Source organism: Medicago sativa, chromosome 4, assembly GCF_051527215.1.
Source record: "Medicago sativa cultivar Bolivia chromosome 4, Bolivia_mono, whole genome shotgun sequence".
NCBI classification, from domain to species: Eukaryota; Viridiplantae; Streptophyta; class Magnoliopsida; order Fabales; family Fabaceae; genus Medicago; species Medicago sativa.
Genome location: NC_140752.1, coordinates 99,587,257 through 99,607,360, shown reverse-complemented (window position 1 = coordinate 99,607,360; position 20,104 = coordinate 99,587,257). Strand labels below are relative to the sequence as shown.

The 20,104-nt window shown below is 33.6% G+C and overlaps 1 protein-coding gene across 2 annotated transcripts; it reads left to right on the top strand.

Annotated features, from left to right (window-relative positions):
• The first annotated feature begins 7,538 nt into the window (after positions 1–7,538).
• Positions 7,539–19,371, top strand: LOC146934625 (zinc finger protein BRUTUS-like). 2 transcript variants are annotated; one of them, XM_085706533.1, is made up of 15 exons: positions 7,539–8,004; positions 9,065–9,274; positions 11,446–11,640; positions 12,189–12,349; positions 12,467–12,840; positions 12,980–13,208; positions 13,491–13,659; positions 13,761–14,996; positions 15,074–15,245; positions 15,374–15,595; positions 15,758–15,895; positions 18,152–18,386; positions 18,481–18,540; positions 18,778–18,849; positions 19,002–19,371. In XM_085706533.1, the coding sequence occupies exons 5-15, from the start codon at positions 12,482–12,484 to the stop codon at positions 19,128–19,130; spliced, it is 3,021 nt and encodes a 1,006-aa protein (XP_085562659.1). In that variant the 5' UTR covers positions 7,539–8,004; positions 9,065–9,274; positions 11,446–11,640; positions 12,189–12,349; positions 12,467–12,481; the 3' UTR covers positions 19,131–19,371. The 2 variants fall into 2 exon arrangements, with proteins under 2 accessions (XP_085562659.1, XP_085562658.1); XM_085706532.1 differs by lacking the exon at positions 12,189–12,349.
• The last annotated feature ends 733 nt before the right edge of the window (positions 19,372–20,104 follow it).

Sequence of the window (20,104 nt, the reverse complement as noted above, 5' to 3'; positions counted from 1 at the left end):
ATGATTGATAAGTTTCGACATCTAGTATAGCAATTAATTATCTATTAAACTTAATCACTTAAAAAATTAACTACGTCACTTAAAAAAATTCAAATAACACGCTGTTTTTTTTTATTTTTTTAATTAGAAAAAACATAAATGCACTAATTAGAAGGGGTTTATATCCAGAAAGCACACACAATATGAAATGGGGAACATCCCTTACCACCAGCAAGCATTTGAATTTTATTTTGGTTAAAAATGATCAGAAGGTTAGTAAAGAAATTACAAACATAATTTCCAACATAGTACTTGATGAAAAACTATTCTGGCGCACTAAATGCATGCTTGCATTATTGCATATACAGTTTCATGATATGTTACAACTAACAAGAATGAAAAGACTACGATTATTATACAAAACTGAAAAACAAACTATTCTACCAAGTACCAACCGTCCCTTTTTTGTACTTGGTTTGTTTGTTAATAGTTGCTACCCTCAGACTCAACAGGTTACTCTTAATCTACTTCATCGTTATAGATCATGTATACGTCAGTGTGTTTTATTCTGGATGTGTGGGGGAGTCCAAGAGCACGGAGCAACAATTAGCTAATAATCTCGGACCAATAAGAGACTTTGACTGCACAATTTAAACTTAAAAGTCTTAGGCAATAGATATATAAATTATCTCTTTTGTATATCCAACATTTAACCAATTCATAGTCGATGCAAGACTAATCATTCACAGTTGAACTTAACAATCCCCCCCTCAAGTGAGACTCTCACATCGCTAACCGTTACAATCAATAGGACATATCTTTCGACTACATTGCTAGGAAGACTTTCGACACATGAACCTAATACAACATGATCCACTCCCCCACCAAGTTGAATCATGTTCTTATACAATTGCAAGGAGATTGATGGAGTGTTGTGAGCAACAACTAGAGATTCACACTTGATGGAGAGATTTTTGGATTCAATTGTAAGGAGTAGTCTGACATCGATTTCGCATAAGTTAAATGTTAGGTACATAAAAATATAGATCTTATCCTAGTGAAGAGCTTCATTATTCCAAGGTCTACTATAGATTACAGCATTCCAAGGTCTATAATAAATTACACCCTCTTTCAAAACGATAATGTGCAAGGCTTCTAAGCATGTGTTCATAAAATACTAAAATTATATTAAAATTTATGGTGGGTTAGAAGCTAAACATTGAAACTTCTAAAAAACCACAATATAAGAGCTGAAAACTCATGTTACGTAGGGGTTTATCGTTGTTAAACCAAACACACATTAGGAAATAGTTGAGGCCTACTTAGACCACCCAAATAAGTTGTTTTCTTTCTCCTTCTTTTCTTCCTTTATTATGTAAAGTCAATTAGTGAATAACTTATTGTAAGTAATGATTTGACCACCATTACATTGGAAGATTTGATAGCCAAGCACTTGAGTTTGTTTTTTTCCACACTTTCTAACCCTTTTCACCATTAAAGATTTGTGGATACCAAACGGAATCCTATCTTTGCACGCTAAAGCACCCTATGTTTATGTTGGGTTGTGCCAAAAGATATTTCAGTCATATTCAAGTTGACGAGACTTATTAATTATATTTACTTGGTGAAAACAAAAGACTAAAGAGTTTATGTGATATGGCCTCACTTTGGATCACGTAAGTGGAGGTTAAATCGCATTAATGTGGCTAGTACCCCACACTTGTGTGTGATCAAAATGAAGAAAATCAAAGACATCAAAATGCCTAATACATAACCACTATAAACTCTTCAAGACTCCCATTGATAACATGAATATAAGGTTGAAACCTCAATCATTACATTCCACTTCACACACAAAAAAAAAAACATTACACTCCACTAGTACTTAATAAAACTAATAAATTAAGGTATGTTTACCTTGTGAATACTTTTTTTTTTATTTCATTTTTAAAACTTTGTGTTAATCTTATTTAGCTAACATTTGTCTCATTCTGTATTTTCACAAACAGTAAAAACATAAAAAATGGTTTTCGTTATTTTAAAAATACACAATCTTTAATCAATATTGTATCTTCTCTTTATTATAATGGTTCACTTCAACATTCTCTCATGTTCTTTTTAGGAAGTTAAAATAAACACATTTTTGAAAATAAAACAAAATGATTTAAAAAAAAATATATATGCCTTAGTTTTTGGACATTCCTAGCATCTAACATACTTATTTTATTCAAAGAACATACACCAATGTGAACTTCTCTAATTATAAGCACATGATTGTTGAAATTGTTATCAAATTGCTTTCCGCTCTATCATTAGAACCAGATGTTGGTAAATTTCTCTTCTTCATATCATAATTGTCCTGCTCGAATGCTAATAAAAGTCCACTCAAACCACTGATACATTTTCCTCACATGCTTTATTTAGTGGAGCCTTCATTAGAGTTAAGAGTTTGCATATTGATCATGGTACAAGGCATGCAAATGCACGCTCAGAATTTCATAAGATGCATTGCAATGCTTTTGTTCTTTCAGTGGAGTAACCAATACCATTTAGTCATTTACAACTTTGGTTATCTAAATACTATATATTAGTGGGTCTGAATAAAGTCTAAACTAATTAAAGTAATCTAATATTAACAATGGCCTAATGTATTGTTTGGTAGTGGGGGAGGCCAGGGGCTAGGATGAAAATGGCCTAAACAATATATTTATAGAGTAATGATATTTTGACATCCATTTGATGACAACTTTGTTGACAACTTTGTTTTTATCACTTATTGGTCAAAAACAATGGAGAGAGAAAAAGGAAGAGAGAGAATAACAACATCATGTGAGTATGAGAGAGAAAGTTGTCCAAAAGTTGTCAAAAAGTGATTGTCAAAATATCATTTCTCTATTTATAAATACGTATCATGGTAAAGTTACATTATTTCGGATTGATTATTGAATGAATGGATAAGGAATCTGCAACTAAAGTTAGAACAAAACTAAAAAGTCGAAACATAACCTTATAAGTGGATCCATTAGTAAAAGGACAGGTCAATATTTTAATGGAAAGAAGTGTGCCATAGTTGTGTCTAACACATGCATATGTAAAGGAGAGGTAAAGGTGATAGTTACCTTTCTTTCCATTTTATTTAAAGAAAATAGATATGTATATATTGACATAAAAAAATCAATTTGACTAGGATTAACATTTATAATTAAGTTTTTCTTGATTCGACGAATATTGATGCATTACAACGCCCATAATATTTTTTTTAGTAGAATTTTTTTAGACAAAATGATCTTATTATTTTATTTCATCAGCACTAAGAAGTTAAATACATTGAAAAATATTTTAATCCAAGAAATTACGGAGGTAAAAAGATAAATTTTAGATTTGCAAACTCCTGATTTGAGCTTTGCTTTTTCGAAGGGTGGTAAACATAAATATTTTTGTGAGTGTTCTTTGAGTCACTATCAACTCACAATAAATATTTTTTAAAAAAAAGTGGAGAATGTTTAAAAATAGCTTGGGTTAGACTCTTAATAAATGACCGCTATAGCTAATCTATGTGTGTCCTTGCTTTTTATGGTTTCCCTAAAAAATCATTGAAAATAATTTTATTGACTTGACCAAAAAATATAATATTTGAGGAGCGTAGGGCACTAAACGTGAATACATCTATTAGTCAACAATTAAAATGTTTCGTTTCATTGTAAAAGTTTGATTATTCCCTTTAGCTAGACTCAACCTTTGTTGAAATGCACTACCCTATTTGATTGCTTCTTGATAAAAGCTAAATTAAAATTAGCATGAAATTGTAATGACACACTTCAAATGTGTAGAAAAACGCCCAAATAATTTAAGAATTTTTTTTTTATATGATATTGCATTCACAGTTATTTTGCTATCCGATTTAAATGTAACATGCTCCAACTACCGTGACATGAGTACGAAAAAGAAGAGATTTAAATGTGACAAGTTCCAAGTACCATGACATGCATGGGTACGAAAAAGAAGAGACATAGGAGACTTGTGGTTTCAGATGCAAGTACTGTCACATGGATATGAAAGAGAATAAAGGGCTCATTGGTTGATTTTAGTGTTTGAGCGTTATTAGACATATTGAATTTGGTAATCGATTAACTTTAAATAATATGATTTATTTTAAATTTTAATTAAAATCAAACATCATTAAAATATGAACAATCTCAATCCAATATGAACAACAATATCTTTTTTTAAGAAACTAAATGAAATATATTAATGAAAACAATCAGTCCCTCAGCACAAGGTGTGCCGAAGGAAGTTGAAAAGTGTTAATTACAATACACTGAGGCTATAAACAACCATAAAACAAAAACAGACATTACGTGACAGCATTACATGACAGTATGTAAACAACAATATCTTATTAAAAAAAGAAACAACCTGAGTTTATTTTGATCTATTTACTAAAATTATTTGAGTGATGTGCATGCCAAAAATATTATAACAATATGAAATAACATAGTTTTACAATTAATGGCAAAAGAATACCTGACATCATGTTCATCTTTAAGCTTGTACCAATATTTTCTAAAAAAAATGTGTTTATTCTCATTTTATTTCAAGGCCCTCTAACGAGCTTTACAAATTACAACCTCATGTTCCTTAAAAAAAATTACAACCTCATGTTTTGATTCCTTCAAAAAAAAACCTCATGTTTTGATCTGATAGTGACGGGAAGCATTGCAGATAACCTTGCATATTCAACTCAACAAATTGAATGGGAGTTTCATTCAACCATTTGAACAATGAGAAACTATAAACAAATAGTAGCAAAGTATCATATATTTCGTTTTCAATTTTTCTTCATAGGAGGTTGCGTTTCGTCTTCAACTTGGTTCCTATTAAGTCACCACTGTATTTTGGGTAACTTTTGACCATTCTTTTTAGGTTACTATCGTCCGTAAGATTATTATTTTTCACTTTTTATAACAAATTATATATTATTTTGTGAAAACTTCAATAGCTAATTATGATAAAAAAATATTGGTAGGTAGAATGCTTATTTGATATAATTATAGAGTTTTAGGGCGTTGAGCCCTCTTTATAATAAAAAAGTATTATAGAGTTTTTGTAGGTTTGAGGGATGTGAGAAATATATGATTTCGAGTGGCGGAGTTATATGTGAACTCCATAGCGGTTGTTAATGTTCTCTCTAGTAACAACTTTGGTAGTTATATTGATAGATCTTTTACGTTGATGATTCGTCGCTTATTAGAATTGGAGTGGAAGGTAATGGTTCATCACTCATATCATGGGCAAAATATGTGGTTGATTCCATGAAACTCCATTAGTTAAACTATATAACCACTTATGTTGATCATCTTGCACTAATAATTAAGTATCCCAATGTTGAATATTACACCCTCCGGTCATTATTATAAGCAAAAATCAACATTTTAGATTCATTCATTAAATGATGTATATGGTCTATAATAAAGACTGTATACATCATTAATTGAATGAACCTAAAATATAGATTTTTACTTATAATAGTGACCGGAGGGTGTACATTACTATAATATTTCTATATAAGTGATCACTAATGAGAAGAATCCCACATACTCTTGATTATATATATGTGGGATCAGTGGGAGTGTGAACACAACACTATATACTATGAGCTCAAATGAGAAATCTCACTCTTGTTTATATATATGTGAGATCAAGAGAAATGTGCACACGATATTATATAAATACACTCTAAAATTCTGGTCATTGCCATATACTCTTGTGCACACTATAAAACATGGCATAACTTAAGAGACTTTAAACTTCGGTCTCATTCTATTATATTGAGATATATATTAAAATTCTATCAATCTCAATAAGCATCATAATTGGATGCTTAAGTCAATTTTGTTGGAATATGCACAATAACTTATTAGCATGCAAATATAAATTGTGCTTCTCTTTCACCAACATTCCACATTTTATGAGGTCATAAATAATAAGTACAATGTATAATATCAATACTCCTATCGAGTATGATATTGTGTTCTTGTAGTACTTATAAACTGAGATAATCATAAATGTTCGTTAATTATTGACATTCTGGTGGCCACATTAATCCACATTTTATTTTCTTTAAACTAAATGTCTATGTTGATCCAATTTAGAGATTCTTGAATTTCCTATTTTCTTATGGATTTTCATAGTCACATTTTTTGCTAAAACTTGGATTAATTGAATGTCGTAGAACATTTATTGATTTTGTCTAAATGTAATTACACTCTTAATAGGCTATCCCTATAAGTAATCACTATTCAACAACCTATGTGGATATATGACTTTTATAATTGAAAACTCATTGTCATAACCACTAACCACAGACTTGTATATATGATTATTGTAACTCATGATGATTTGATTAAGTCTATGATATTTTGGGTTAGTGGGAGTTTGTTATAGCATTTTTAAAATGCTTGGGCCATTCTTTAATGACACATTCTTTTTAATTCAAATGTGTCACTATAAATTCATCATTTGTTAGAAAAGTAAGTCTTTGATCTGTACGATTTGTTTTCCCTATCAGACTCAATTTCTGCAGCATTAAAACTCACTTCACTTTTGAATGATCAGTGCTTTGACCATACATATAATTTTAAAATTTAAATTCTTTATGAAAAGTGAAATTTTATATTCTTTTAATAATTGATTATTGTCATCTAAGTGGGAGAATGTTGGATTAATTATTTAATTAATCAATTATGGATTGACAATAATCAATTATTATAAGTTAATATTATATTATAAATTATGGTCTATTGTATTAAGCACTAATTAGTTGATGAATATGTGTGATTGAGTTATTCTTTCTAAATGGACCGTGATGGGTTGGACCATTTAGCTAAGCCCAATGAGAGGTCCCTACCCTCAACCGTTTAGCTATTTAAACGTCATCCCATCAGACGGTTAATCATCCTGACCATTATGGTGAAATCCTACCCTGACCATTATGGTGAAATCCTATCCTGACCATTACGGTGAAATCGTAGACCTAAACGGCGATGAGGGTAGTTATTCCTCTCATAACTCGTTGACAGTCGTTCATGAACCTAAACATACAAGGTACACAATTTCTTATTCCTTCTTTGTTACCGATGATATGCTATAATTTGTATCTATTGATCTAACCGAATTTTTAATCAAATTTTACATCCACTTTCTTTGAAACCGGAAATTTAAAAAACAATCTCACATTGGTGAAAAAAAAAAAAACCACATGTTATTGTGTTTTCAATAAATAACAAAAATATGTGCATTAATTGGGCAGGAAAATGAAAGGGAGAGATGATGAAACTATATGATCGATCATCTATAACAGCAAAAGACAATATGATCTAACGTGGCAAAATGTGCCACGTGGCAGCGGGGACCCATATGTATATAAATTTGTCCCTCCCTCGCACTCGCGCTATAGTTTCTAGTAGGGTCTCTCTCTCTCTCTCTCTCTTATCGGCTTTGTAACCAAAACCAAACACATCTTTTCCTTCCTTCATCTCCGCTTATCACCTAAACCATTTACATTACATTACATTTTAGCATTTTAGAGAGAGAAAAATAAATACTTTCTCTTTCTCAAACTCTGTCTCATTGCAACCATACATAGAGAGAGAGAGAAGAAATGAACACACAATAATGGAAAACGTAACAAACTCATAAACAAGATTTCAACGCTCGCTCATTTTTCCAGAGATGGCGACGCCATTGGACGGAGGAGGAGGAGGAGTGGCGTTGCTCTCGAACTCCGCCGCGGCGAACAAAGTCGATTCCTCTTCGACTCTCAATGGCGGTTTGAAGTGTTCCAAACTCGATTCACCGATTTTGATTTTCTTGTTCTTTCATAAAGCAATTAGGAATGAGCTTGACGTTTTACATCGATTAGCCATGGCATTCGCCACCGGTAATCGTTCTGATATTCGTCCTCTCTTCGACCGTTATCATTTCCTCAACTCTATTTATCGTCATCACTCCAATGCTGAAGATGAGGTTCAAATCTAGCTTCATCTTTTTTCGTTTATGTTCGATTTTGTAGCTTTTTCATTCTTCAACTGTGTAATGAACATTTTCCTTAGTTGATTGCATTTTCATTCACCAAATTAACTTACAATTTAGGTCTTACTTACTTTAGGGAATATATTTCATTTTTTTTACATGTATAGAATCAATTGATTTGCATGATATGCATCTTTGTTAATTTTGTTTAATTTAATCTTATGTTACTATTCATGGAAAGAGACGGTAAAAAAGAAAATTGTACTTTAGCTTAGGGGAAGAAACTAATTTCAGCTGCGAAGAAATATTATAAAATCAAAATAGTAGATAGTTTATGGTTTTTTCATTTGATAGTATGAATCAATAATAAAATTCAGATATGAATCTTTCTGGTTTATTAACTGAATGGAAAAGAATGCCAATATAGATACCATCTGTAAAGCCTAGCTCAACCGACAATGCCGATATTGTTAGGCTGAACACCTCCTGAAACCTCACAGTTGTGTACAGATTGTATACGAAGTACTTTGCTGAAACTTCCTTGAATGTGGCATTGCAGGATTATTCACATGTTTATTGCTAAATATAAATAGGCTACTATTAAACTGATTGAGTGCTATGTATCTGAAAAATAAGAAAGACCTAATTGAATGCAAATAGTAACGGTCATGTAGTTTGACTACTAAATTGAGTTTTTATAAGTTAATGAAGCTAGCAAATGGTTAGTGGCACATAAACTTGTTTAATGTTTTCACATTCTATATGAAAGGATCTTTAACAGTTAGTTCTTTGTTACATTTTTATGGTAAATTATTTAGATGGGAATACTTTATTTTCTAATTTAAACGATGAGATCTTCCATTTGTGTTTGATTTGTTTTTTTCTTGAATTTCTGTATAAATTTCTTGATAGAGTTTGATTCAATGTTTTTTTACGACGAGGATATACGATTTGCATGTGGATTTTTCATTCTTCAAACAAAAGCATTATTGTATTAATTTGGACTTTCTGCTCAGTTTCATATGTTCTGAGGGAAATTTATTCTGGAATGTAGGTGATTTTTCCCGCTCTAGACAGACGTGTGAAGAATGTAGCACAAACTTATTCTCTTGAGCACAAGGGTGAAAGCAATCTTTTTGATCATCTATTTGAGCTGTTAAACTCTTCCACCAAGAATGATGAGAGTTTTCCAAGAGAATTGGCATCTTGCACAGGAGCTTTACAGACATCAGTTAGTCAACACCTGGCAAAGGAAGAGGAACAGGTATAAAGTTATTTAATAGCTCTTACATAGTATTCCTCTTGGACTCTAATGATGTCACAGATAAATACCATGCAATTCTTCATTTTTTCTCCGACAAGCTAGGATTTCTGCTGTTGTTGTTATTATTATTAAAAACAAGATGAGAAAAAAATAATTACAAGGAGTTTGGAGGATAAAGGATCGTCCCTATTATGTAAAGAACTGTTATTATTAACTATTATAATGAGGCTCTGTGCCAAATAGACTAATGTGGTAAAACTATAAAATCATACTCCCTCCGTCCCAGAATATCTGGCCCAATTTGGTTTTTCACATAGATTAAGAAAAATGTATAAATAAAGGGGAAAGTGGAATATATTGTATTGGGAATGATGAAAGTAGTATTAATTAGAGTTATATTGTATTGGGAATGATGAAAGTTGTATTGAAAATTGAAATGGGTCAGTTATTTTGGGACACTTTTTTTAGTAAATGGGTCAGATATTCCGGGACGGAGGGAGTATCAACTTTTGATGTATACTGATAATGTATTTGGGATTTGCTTAATTGATGGGCTAAATGTTCTTGTAGACAATATTGCCTTTAGTGCAACCATACGTGCTTCAATTGGTGATTCAGCAAGAGTAATCAAGTGTAAAATTGTAGATTTATATAAGTTCGTTCAGGTTTTATATGTTAAGAGTATTATTTTAACTAAACTGTAGATTTATATATTAATTTAATGTACGTGAGATGATATTTATTGTTTTTCTGCGACGGATACCTATTATATGAAATCTTAGAAGCACTTTGTTCTTGCTTTCCTCTAGTTTATTCCCACCCAGGTCAAAACATTGCAGATGCTGTTAAAAACCAAACCCGGTATCTGTAATTATTAGATTGTTCAGGATCATAAGATTGATCCAGCTGTGAGGATTCATTGAACTAGTTGTTAAATGTTGCAAAACACCGTCAAACATTTTTATTGAATTGTAAAAATAACCGCAATTAAGAAGAAAAAAAAATTGTTTGTTTTATTTATCAAAGAATAAACTTTAACACTAACAATAATATAATAGTATATGGAAACATGATATGCCATTCTTAGAATCAATGCCTGAACACTTTATTTTTGTGGATGGTATTGTCCTGTTTGATGGATGAATGAAGAGGAGTATATTATAAACTTGATTTGGGGAGAAAGGGTTTGAAATTGAAGTGTTTTTTTGCCTGGGTAAGAGATATTTATGGTAAATATGTTCAATAAGACTAGAGTTAACAATGTTTAGCAGGTTAAAAATGTGATCACATCATCCCACAAATTGCCGAGTTTAGGTATCATGGACCCTCCCTACGAAGTTTTGGTGATATTAAAAATTATTGTTTGGCAAATCTTGTTGAATCATCTACTTAAAATCAATTATAGTAAAAAGAGAGAAAGGCGGCGACAGACAATTTTTTTATTTTATAAAAAATGGTTTAAGTCGAAGAAAGGATAAAGAAGATATTATGAGAAAGAAGAAAAACAATAATTAGAATAAATCCTTCCCGTTCAAAAATGCAAATTGGGATCGCAATATGATCCTTACATCAAACAAAATCACTGAACAAATCTATGAAGTACCAATGCCTAACTCATTGTGTACCAATGTTTTTGAATATAAAACATGTAGTTATTTTGTGAATAATCTATATATCTTTTTATATTCCAATGTGCTTAGAATTCTTTAAAAATTAAAATACAACTTAAGAGGTTTCAATACGACTTGTACCTTTTGGTATAAACATGTAAGAGTCACAAGTCACAACTCACAACCCTTTCCATCTTTTGTTCTTTTCCAAGTGTTAATATACAAATCATTTCGGAGGATTTTTGTACATAAAAGCTTAGGGATTGGTACAAACAGAGGATTTTTGTACATAAAAGCTTACTTTAATAATGTCACTTGCTGAGATATAGATTTTTTTTTTTTTTTTGAATAATGGTTTAATATGCTAGATGGATAACACAAGTCCAGTTTCACTCTTAAGTCTCCCTTAGGAAAGTTTGCATAATACAAATATCTGTTTACTAATATGGTGTCCTGAAGTATTCATTAAAACATTTTATCATAGAGGTGTTTTTAAAATAAATGAATAATCTTATTTGTTTGGGGGATGTGTTTAATTTTTTATTTGTTGGGCTATATCAGGTATTTCCTCTACTTATCGAGAAGTTCTCTCTTGTGGAACAAGCATCCTTAGTTTGGCAGTTTCTTTGTAGTATTCCGGTGAATATGATGGCAGAATTTCTTCCCTGGCTTTCAACATCTATATCAGCCGATGAATCTCAGGATTTACGAGATTTCTTAATCAAAATTGTGCCCGAGGAAAGGCTTCTTCAAAAGGTGTGGTTTTCAAATGCTGCTTTAGAGCATTGTTGTTCCATTTTCTATGTTAATAATGTCATTTTTTCGTGCTAAAGCTGATGGTTCTATTTATGACTACCTCTGTCCCTAAATACAGAACCAAGTTGACTAAATCACGAGAATTAAGAAAATTGATAGTAGTATTGAATTTGTTGACAATTGATATTGTTTTACAAGTTTAATCTTCAGGAGAAAAAAATAGTTCATGTTTTTATTGTAGTATTTATTACAGATTCTAGAAAAAAGATGTAACATAGTTATGAGTATGTTGATAACAAAATAATTAATGTAGTTGGAAATTTGAAAGGGGTCTTATAACAAAGGACAAGGAAAAATCTCAAGTGTCCTATATTTAGAGACGGAGTAGTATAAGCAGATCTTCAACAAGGAGAGTCTATCTTAGGAGGAATAAGCGGGAGTCTAGGAAATTAGATCCCAATAGCATTATTAATACAAGCATAAGTTTTTTTTATCAATAGACATAATAGGAAAACCATAGTAACTGTTTGGTTGGTTACTGTGCAAAGGGAGTAATTTATAAAGCAGTTACTGAGTATAATTGGAAGGGGACATCACTTGTTTTGAGAAAAAGAGAAAGAAGAGGCCAGTTCTCTCAAATTTTTGATGATGGAAACAATCCTTCTCTGTGCTATTGTGTTCTTCATGGATTGGTTGGTACTATTGTAAGGTACTGATTGTTCACAATAATGATTACCCTCGTGTCTCATATTCTGGTCCAGCTGTATTATTTATACAGTTTGAATTGTAATCGTAATATATCTTATCTTATTCTTGCGTATTGAAGGTTGTTTTCACCTGGATGGAAGGGAGAAGTAGTGCTAACACAAGTCAAAGTAGTGCTAACACAATTCAAAGTAGTGCAGATCATTCTCAAGTTCAATGTTGTTCTAGTCCACTAACCCATCTTGGAAGAGTAAATTGTGTATGCGAGTCCACATCAACTGGAAAAAGGAAACATTCTGGATCTATGTTAGATGTTTCTGATGCCACCGGAACACATCCTATAGATGAAATATTACTCTGGCATAATGCAATAAAAAAAGAGCTAAGTGAGATAGCAGTGGAAACCAGGAGGATACAACACTCTGGAGATTTTACTGATATATCAGCTTTTAATGACAGATTGCAATTCATTGCCGACGTTTGCATATTTCATAGGTATTGCATTAATTTTGTATTAACAATGTTTGTCTTGTTAAAGCATCATATGTTTCTTCAGTTAAACAATTCCATACTATAATTTATTGTAAACACCAACCAACTTTTCTGCTGAAATTTCCTCTCTCTGTGAATACAGTATTGCCGAGGACAAGGTTATTTTTCCAGCAGTCGATGGAGAACTTTCTTTCTTTCAGGAGCATGCTGAAGAAGAAAGCCAATTTAACGACTTTCGGTGTTTGATTGAAAGTATTCTAAGTGAAGGAGCATCATCTAATTCAGAAGTTGAATTTTATTCCAAGTTATGCTCACATGCTGATCATATTATGGAAACCATTCAGAGGCATTTCTATAATGAAGAAGTTCAGGTGAGCCATCATTGCTCCTGTGGTGAACTTTTTGAGTGACTAGCATAAGATGTAAATGTGTTAAGCAAATGCAATTTTAATTACAACAGGAAGATCAGTCAAATGGTGAGATTTGAGTGTCACATTTGCATAAGTTGGTAAATATAAACAACTGTTTTACTGTTTTTGAGTAACTAACTTCTATTGAAGGAGAAGTTTGGCATGAATATTTCTGTATAAGATATTAGCAAACAAACTCCCTTTTAATCTATCTAACATGTGCATACTTACTTCGATCTATAGGTTCTTCCACTTGCAAGAAAGCACTTTAGCTTTAGAAGACAATGTGAGCTTCTCTATCAAAGCTTATGCATGATGCCTCTGAAATTGATTGAGAGAGTTCTACCATGGTTGATAGGATCTTTAACTGATGAAGAAGCCAAAATGTTTCTGAGGAACATGCAATTTGCAGGTTCCTATGTCTATTTTTTATTTCCCTTCCTTCTAAAGAAACGGTGTTTCCAAGTTTTTTTGTTGTTGTTAATCTCTGTTTGACAACTTAATCTTTTTCAGCTCCAGCAACAGATTCTGCTCTGGTCACACTCTTCAGTGGTTGGGCATGCAAGGCTCGTAATGAAGGCATGTGTTTGTCTTCAGGAACATCAGATTGCTGTCCTGCTCAAAGACTTTCTGATATTGAAGAAAATATTGATCGGCCATCCTGTGTTTGTTCCTCTGCATCATCTCAAAGACATTGCTCGGTAATACTCGAGTCAGATGGCAACAAGAGACCAGTCAAGCGAAACACGTTTAAGTTGAACAATGGAGATGTACCTGAAATTTCAGAGACTGAAAGTATTCAGAAACAATGCTGCAGTCCTCGGTCTTGTTGTGTGCCAGGTTTAGGAGTAAACAGTAACAATTTGGGGCTTAGTTCAATTTCAACAACCAAGTCCTTGCGCTCCTTGTCTTTCAGCTCTTCTGCTCCATCTCTCAATTCCAGTCTTTTCATATGGGAAACAGAGAGCAGCTCATGTGATGTTGGCTCTGCAGAAAGACCAATTGATACCATATTTAAATTCCATAAAGCTATACGTAAAGACTTGGAGTATTTAGATGTTGAATCTGGAAAGCTGAGTGACAGCGACGGGACAATTATTCGGCAATTTAGTGGAAGATTTCGTCTTTTGTGGGGTTTATATAGAGCTCATAGTAATGCTGAAGATGATATAGTATTTCCAGCATTAGAATCCAAAGAGGCCCTTCACAATGTGAGCCATTCATACATGTTGGACCATAAGCAGGAAGAACAATTGTTTGAAGATATTTCATGCGTTCTTTCTGAGTTTTCTGTCCTTCATGAAGCTTTGCAGTTGACCCATATGGCAGACGATTTGAGTGATAGTAATTTTGGAACTTCTGATGTCAATGATAGTGATGATGTCAAGAAGTATAACGAACTTGCAACAAAGCTCCAGGGGATGTGTAAATCCATAAGAGTGACCCTGGATCAGCATATTTTCAGAGAAGAGCGTGAACTGTGGCCATTGTTTGGGAAACATTTCACTGTGGAAGAACAAGATAAGATAGTAGGCCGGATAATTGGAACTACAGGTGCTGAAGTTCTCCAGTCAATGTTACCGTGGGTAACTTCCGCACTTACCCAGGATGAACAGAATAAAATGATGGATACATGGAAGCAGGCAACTAAGAATACTATGTTCAATGAATGGCTTAATGAATGCTGGAAAGAGAGTCCAGAATCTATATCACAGACAGAAACATCACATTGTAGCACGTCTCATAGAGGTTTCTAATTGCTTATAGTTTCTTTCATTTTTGTGGGATAGATAATGGATACTATAGTGTGTTTTGTTCTTTTCCAGGTTCTGAGTATCAGGAATGCTTGGACTACAATGATCAAATGTTTAAGCCAGGTTGGAAAGACATATTCCGGATGAATCAGAATGAACTTGAGTCAGAGATCCGGAAGGTTTATCGTGACTCAACTCTTGATCCTAGGAGAAAGGCATATCTTGTGCAGAATCTTTTGACAAGGTTGCCTCCGGTGTCCAGAGTTCTCTGATTTTATTATTTGATGGGACATAATTATCTATATTTATTTGATAGAATTTTACCTACTGTCACCAAGCTCCAATTGTTGATTAGTTATTTGTGTATTCTAGTCGTTGGATAGCTGCCCAGCAGAAATCACCTAAAGCTCCATCTGAAGGATCATCTAACGGGGTCGAAATAGAAGGACACTCACCATCATTTCGGGACCCAGGAGAACTTGTATTTGGGTGTGAGCACTATAAGAGAAATTGCAAGCTTCGAGCTGCATGCTGTGGCAAGTTATTTACTTGCAGATTTTGTCATGACAACGTGAGCGATCACTCAATGGACAGGTAGGTTTCTGTTGGCATTTCTTATGTTTTATAGTAGTAAATACTTCTAATCCCTAGTCTCCACTATGGCAGGAGCTTTCTAGTATTAGTTTGCCCATTAATATACATCTAACATCTTGTTCAAAAAAAAATATACATCTAACATCTGCTTGATCATTACAGAAAAGCAACATTAGAAATGATGTGTATGCGCTGCCTGAATATACAGCCAATTGGGCCTATATGCATGACACCTTCATGTAATGCACTTTCAATGGCAAAGTACTATTGCAGTATATGCAAATTTTTCGACGATGAAAGGTACCTTCTGTTTCTTACATCACCTCAAAATTTGTTATTGAAATTGCCACTGTCTTCCTTTTTTGGGGTTCGGGTGTAAACGAGATCAATCCATGGACTGATCATCTTGAGATTCACAATTCATTGCAGTAGGACTGAGATTGACAATTTATGAACAATTTAAGGAGGGTCATACCATTTTAGGGGAGAAAGTATGTTTATATGTGAACTGATTCAAAGGAAGAAAAAAATGGTTGATCATCAGTGATAGAAAGTCAATTCAAATGGAAAATTGATATGTAGAATCAAAATAATAGAACTATTTTATCTTTTGGGGTTAAATTAGGTGAAGAACAAATTCTAAGATAACTAATAAGTTTTTACTAACTAAGTGGACTAATTTTTTTCTAACTAAATGGACTACTTCACTAACAGAACAATTGTCATTTTGTTGTCACATCCTATCAATACATTCACCCGTGAAAGTCCACTTTTCCCTCAAGGTGGGAATTGGGGATCCTTATTGTTCGAGAATTTCCGCTTATAATTTCTCAACCGTGCTTTTCCTTTCTTAATCTTTGTAACCTCCCCATTCCCTTCCATTTGTTCATCTTTTGCCATGACCATGCACGACTCACATACTTTTTTCCAAGCATTTTAGCATGTGACTAAATGGTCGGCTACAGAAATTGTCTCTCTTCCTCCAATCTTTTGACATACTCCTCAGAAGGCAGCTATCAAGCACCTGTTTTTTGATCGAATGGCATTAGTAGTGGAGAATCTTAATGATGATTGAGACACTTATTTCTTCTTCCTGTGCACTATTAGATAGGTGTTCCTCAATTGTATTATCTGAAATGAAAATTTGCATAATGGAGAGATTTGCAAACAATATATAGACCGGATTAAGGTTGATTAATTGCGACAACTGAGCATAGCCAAATCAATGACAACTAAGCATAATTGACACTATGACTATGAGGCCTAAGCAAACCAGAAACATACTAACAATAGGCCTAAGCAAACCAGAAACATACTAACAATTTAACATCTGAGATTCTCTCATACCCTCGCACAACCTCAAGGCAGGTGAGAAAATGTAACGAGCTTAGATACATTCAGCCTGTCCCTTAGAAAACAAAACCTGGCAGGGCATAGAGTCTTAGTTAGAAGATCTGCTAGTTAATGTTGTCGCGGGGGGGATATGTTGGACTATTAGCTGCTTGTTTAACACATTCTCTCTGACAAAGGACAGTCAAGTTCCCGTTGTTCAGTGTGCACGAAGAACTGGTTTGTGGGTCAGAGCAACAACACTCTGATTTCAACATAAAACCAGAGGAACTTGAGCACAGATGGCCAACTCAAAAACTACTGTGTGTATCAACAACAATTCTGCAGTAACTAGAGCAAGACTTCAATACTACTAGACCTGGCAACTATAGTTTGATTTTGAGACCACCGTGTGATGAAGTTAGGACATGAAAGATGACAGCAATAGAAGTGGATCTTCTGCCACCAGGATTTGCTGCCCAATCAACATCACAATAGGCTTTGAGGGTGAAGCATTGATTGGAGGTAATAGAGAAATAATTGCAGTCAATGGTTGGGAGTTCCTTTTAATGCACCCTTGTTTAAATTAATGTTTGGGCTCAAGGTGCTCTTGATTGACCCATGCTGAGCTGCTCTCAAGTCAGGGCAGGTGAGCCCCGTTGGATTGACGCCCACTTGTGATGCAATCCTCTATCCTACACAATAATGAGAACCAGCGCTTGAAGGTTGATAATCTAAATCCTCCATGGAAGACCTTGCTTAGTTCAGCTCTTGAAACATTTCTGAGGTTATGTGGCCTTATTTTACAATTTACCTCTTGTTGTAGATAGCATGGGAAGTATCTGAGTAATTGCTTTTCAAAAGTTGAATACCCTTGGGCCACCATTGTCTCAGTTTTGAACATACTCCTTCACAAAACTTGTTTAGTATTCGGTAGATGATTGCTCATTAAGGTTTTCCAAATATCTTCCTCTGAACTGTTGGACCAAATCTGACATCAGTCCTTCCCAATTAAATCCAAGAGTCTTTTTATGCTAGAACCAGTGCACTGTTGCCCCTTCCATACTGAAAAAAATCATAGGAAAATTCTGACATTAATATTTAAAATTATTTAGTCTGTTTACTGTTTAGTTCTAAATTAGTGTCTTAGCAAGAAATAGATATGATTATTATACTATAGTCTCAACTTTAAAAGATTGTTAATTTTAACTTTGCACCGTTGTTTAGGAATGTATACCATTGCCCATTTTGCAATTTATGCCGTGTTGGACAAGGGCTTGGGATTGATTATTTTCACTGCATGAAATGCAATTGCTGCCTGGGGATTAAATCATCATCTCATAAGTGCCTGGAGAAAGGTTTAGAGATGAATTGCCCAATTTGCTGCGACGACTTATTCACGTCAAGTGCTACAGTCAGAGCTCTGCCTTGTGGCCACTACATGCATTCTGCTTGCTTTCAGGTCAATTTTACACCCATTTTAAATTTCATTGCCCTCTCAAACAAATTGAAACCGGTTGTGGATTCAATCTTACACTTTGTTATGATATTGTTAGGCATACACTCGTAGTCACTACACGTGTCCAATCTGCAGCAAGTCATTAGGAGATATGGCGGTAAGAATAATTGTTTTTTTTTAAATTTCCCTGCCTGTCCTTTATGATTCTGAGCAAAAGAAAAATCTATATTTTTAGAAGTACAAAAGATTGCAATGGAGAAACAAACAAAGCCGCCAGTTTAATATAACTACTATCTTTTTAAATTGTAATCGTGTTCTTAATTTGAGGCAAAATATTAGATGTAACATTTTACATTTTGAAATTTTCACGTTGTTCTTTCTCTATCTTACCCAGGTTTACTTTGGTATGCTTGATGCCTTATTGGCTGCGGAGGAGCTCCCTGAAGAATATAGGGACCGTCATCAGGTGAATACTTTAGTGTCTCTTGCATGTTACTTTCACTTCATTTCTTTCAAAATCTAATGTGAATTTTATGAGGGCATTCTGGCATTTAAAGCTGCCAGCAAAGAATTTATATTATTTATTGTCATTTAATGAGTTTTATAACGGCCATGCAGGACATCCTTTGCAATGACTGTGATCGAAAGGGCACTTCACGCTTCCACTGGTTGTATCACAAATGTGGATCTTGTGGCTCTTACAATACCCGGCTGATCAAGCGTGAGACACATTCCAGCTGCTCTTAGTGTGCTTCTTTGACGGGAGGTAGACAGAGTTTGTAAATACTTGTGTAGGAATCCCTATTTTCTCCCAACCAGGAGCCCGATTATTGGTCTGTGTTTTAACAAATAGATTGCACGTAAATCATTTCCTTTAGAGATCTTTTACCTCTTGTTCTGCACCTAATCAGTTATTATAGTAATTATTATGTACAGATCAACTTTCTTTGAAACTTCTTATTTGTGCGATGGATATTTTTTCAGCCAATTTTTTTTTATATTTTTTCTTGTCGTTAAGGTTCATTATGTAAGTGTTCTGACCACACTAATCATGCTGAGGCAATTTATCACCAAATTCCCCTGCGTGATGTACCTACTTCTATGTCATGTTCAGTCCAATTGTGTAATAATTTTTCGAATTAGATAGTGTTGGTCTGTTTGACAAATCTAATTGAATCTCAAATACTCATTCTCGAGACTTGTGAAAGAAATCATATTGAACAAGGTCCGTCTCTATTAATTTAATTCTCTTTTTGTGACCTTTTCTCACCCTACCAAAGACAATGTTTTGAATTTAATCATTACGCAACACTCTAAAAAGCTCTGCAGTTTCTCCCCTTGCTGCTTGCAACAACTTGGTACGGTAGAGGAAGAGTCTAGCTTTTCCTGTAAAGGAGAGCAAGTTGGCAAGTGGAAGTAGAAGTGGGGTTAATGTAAAGAATGCGACTCGGTAAATGATTCACCAACAGCTTTTGTGATTCGTTAACCTCCAATTTAATTGAACCCTAGGACAGAATCAGATATCCAATCAGTGATGATTCATTAACCATTTTTTTAATGATGATTCGTTAACCTTTTTTTTCCTTCTTGAAGATAAAACTTCATCAAAAAGAAGGGGTTACAAAAGCATATCTTTTTGGATTCGTTAACCTTTTTAGACATGAGAAGAAGATATGGAATTTAAGTATTTCCTTAAATACTTCAATGAACACTATGTTTCT

What these genes read in the sequence shown, in the direction of transcription:
- LOC146934625 (XM_085706532.1), top strand. Translation starts at nt 7,711, where the DNA reads ATGGCGACGCCATTGGACGGAGGAGGAGGAGGAGTGGCGTTGCTCTCG. An exon ending in TTGTAGCACGTCTCATAGAG is followed by an intron (nt 14,997 to 15,073) that starts GTTTCTAATTGC and finishes GTTCTTTTCCAG; the next exon opens with GTTCTGAGTATCAGGAATGC. An exon ending in AATATAGGGACCGTCATCAG is followed by an intron (nt 18,850 to 19,001) that starts GTGAATACTTTA and finishes ACGGCCATGCAG; the next exon opens with GACATCCTTTGCAATGACTG.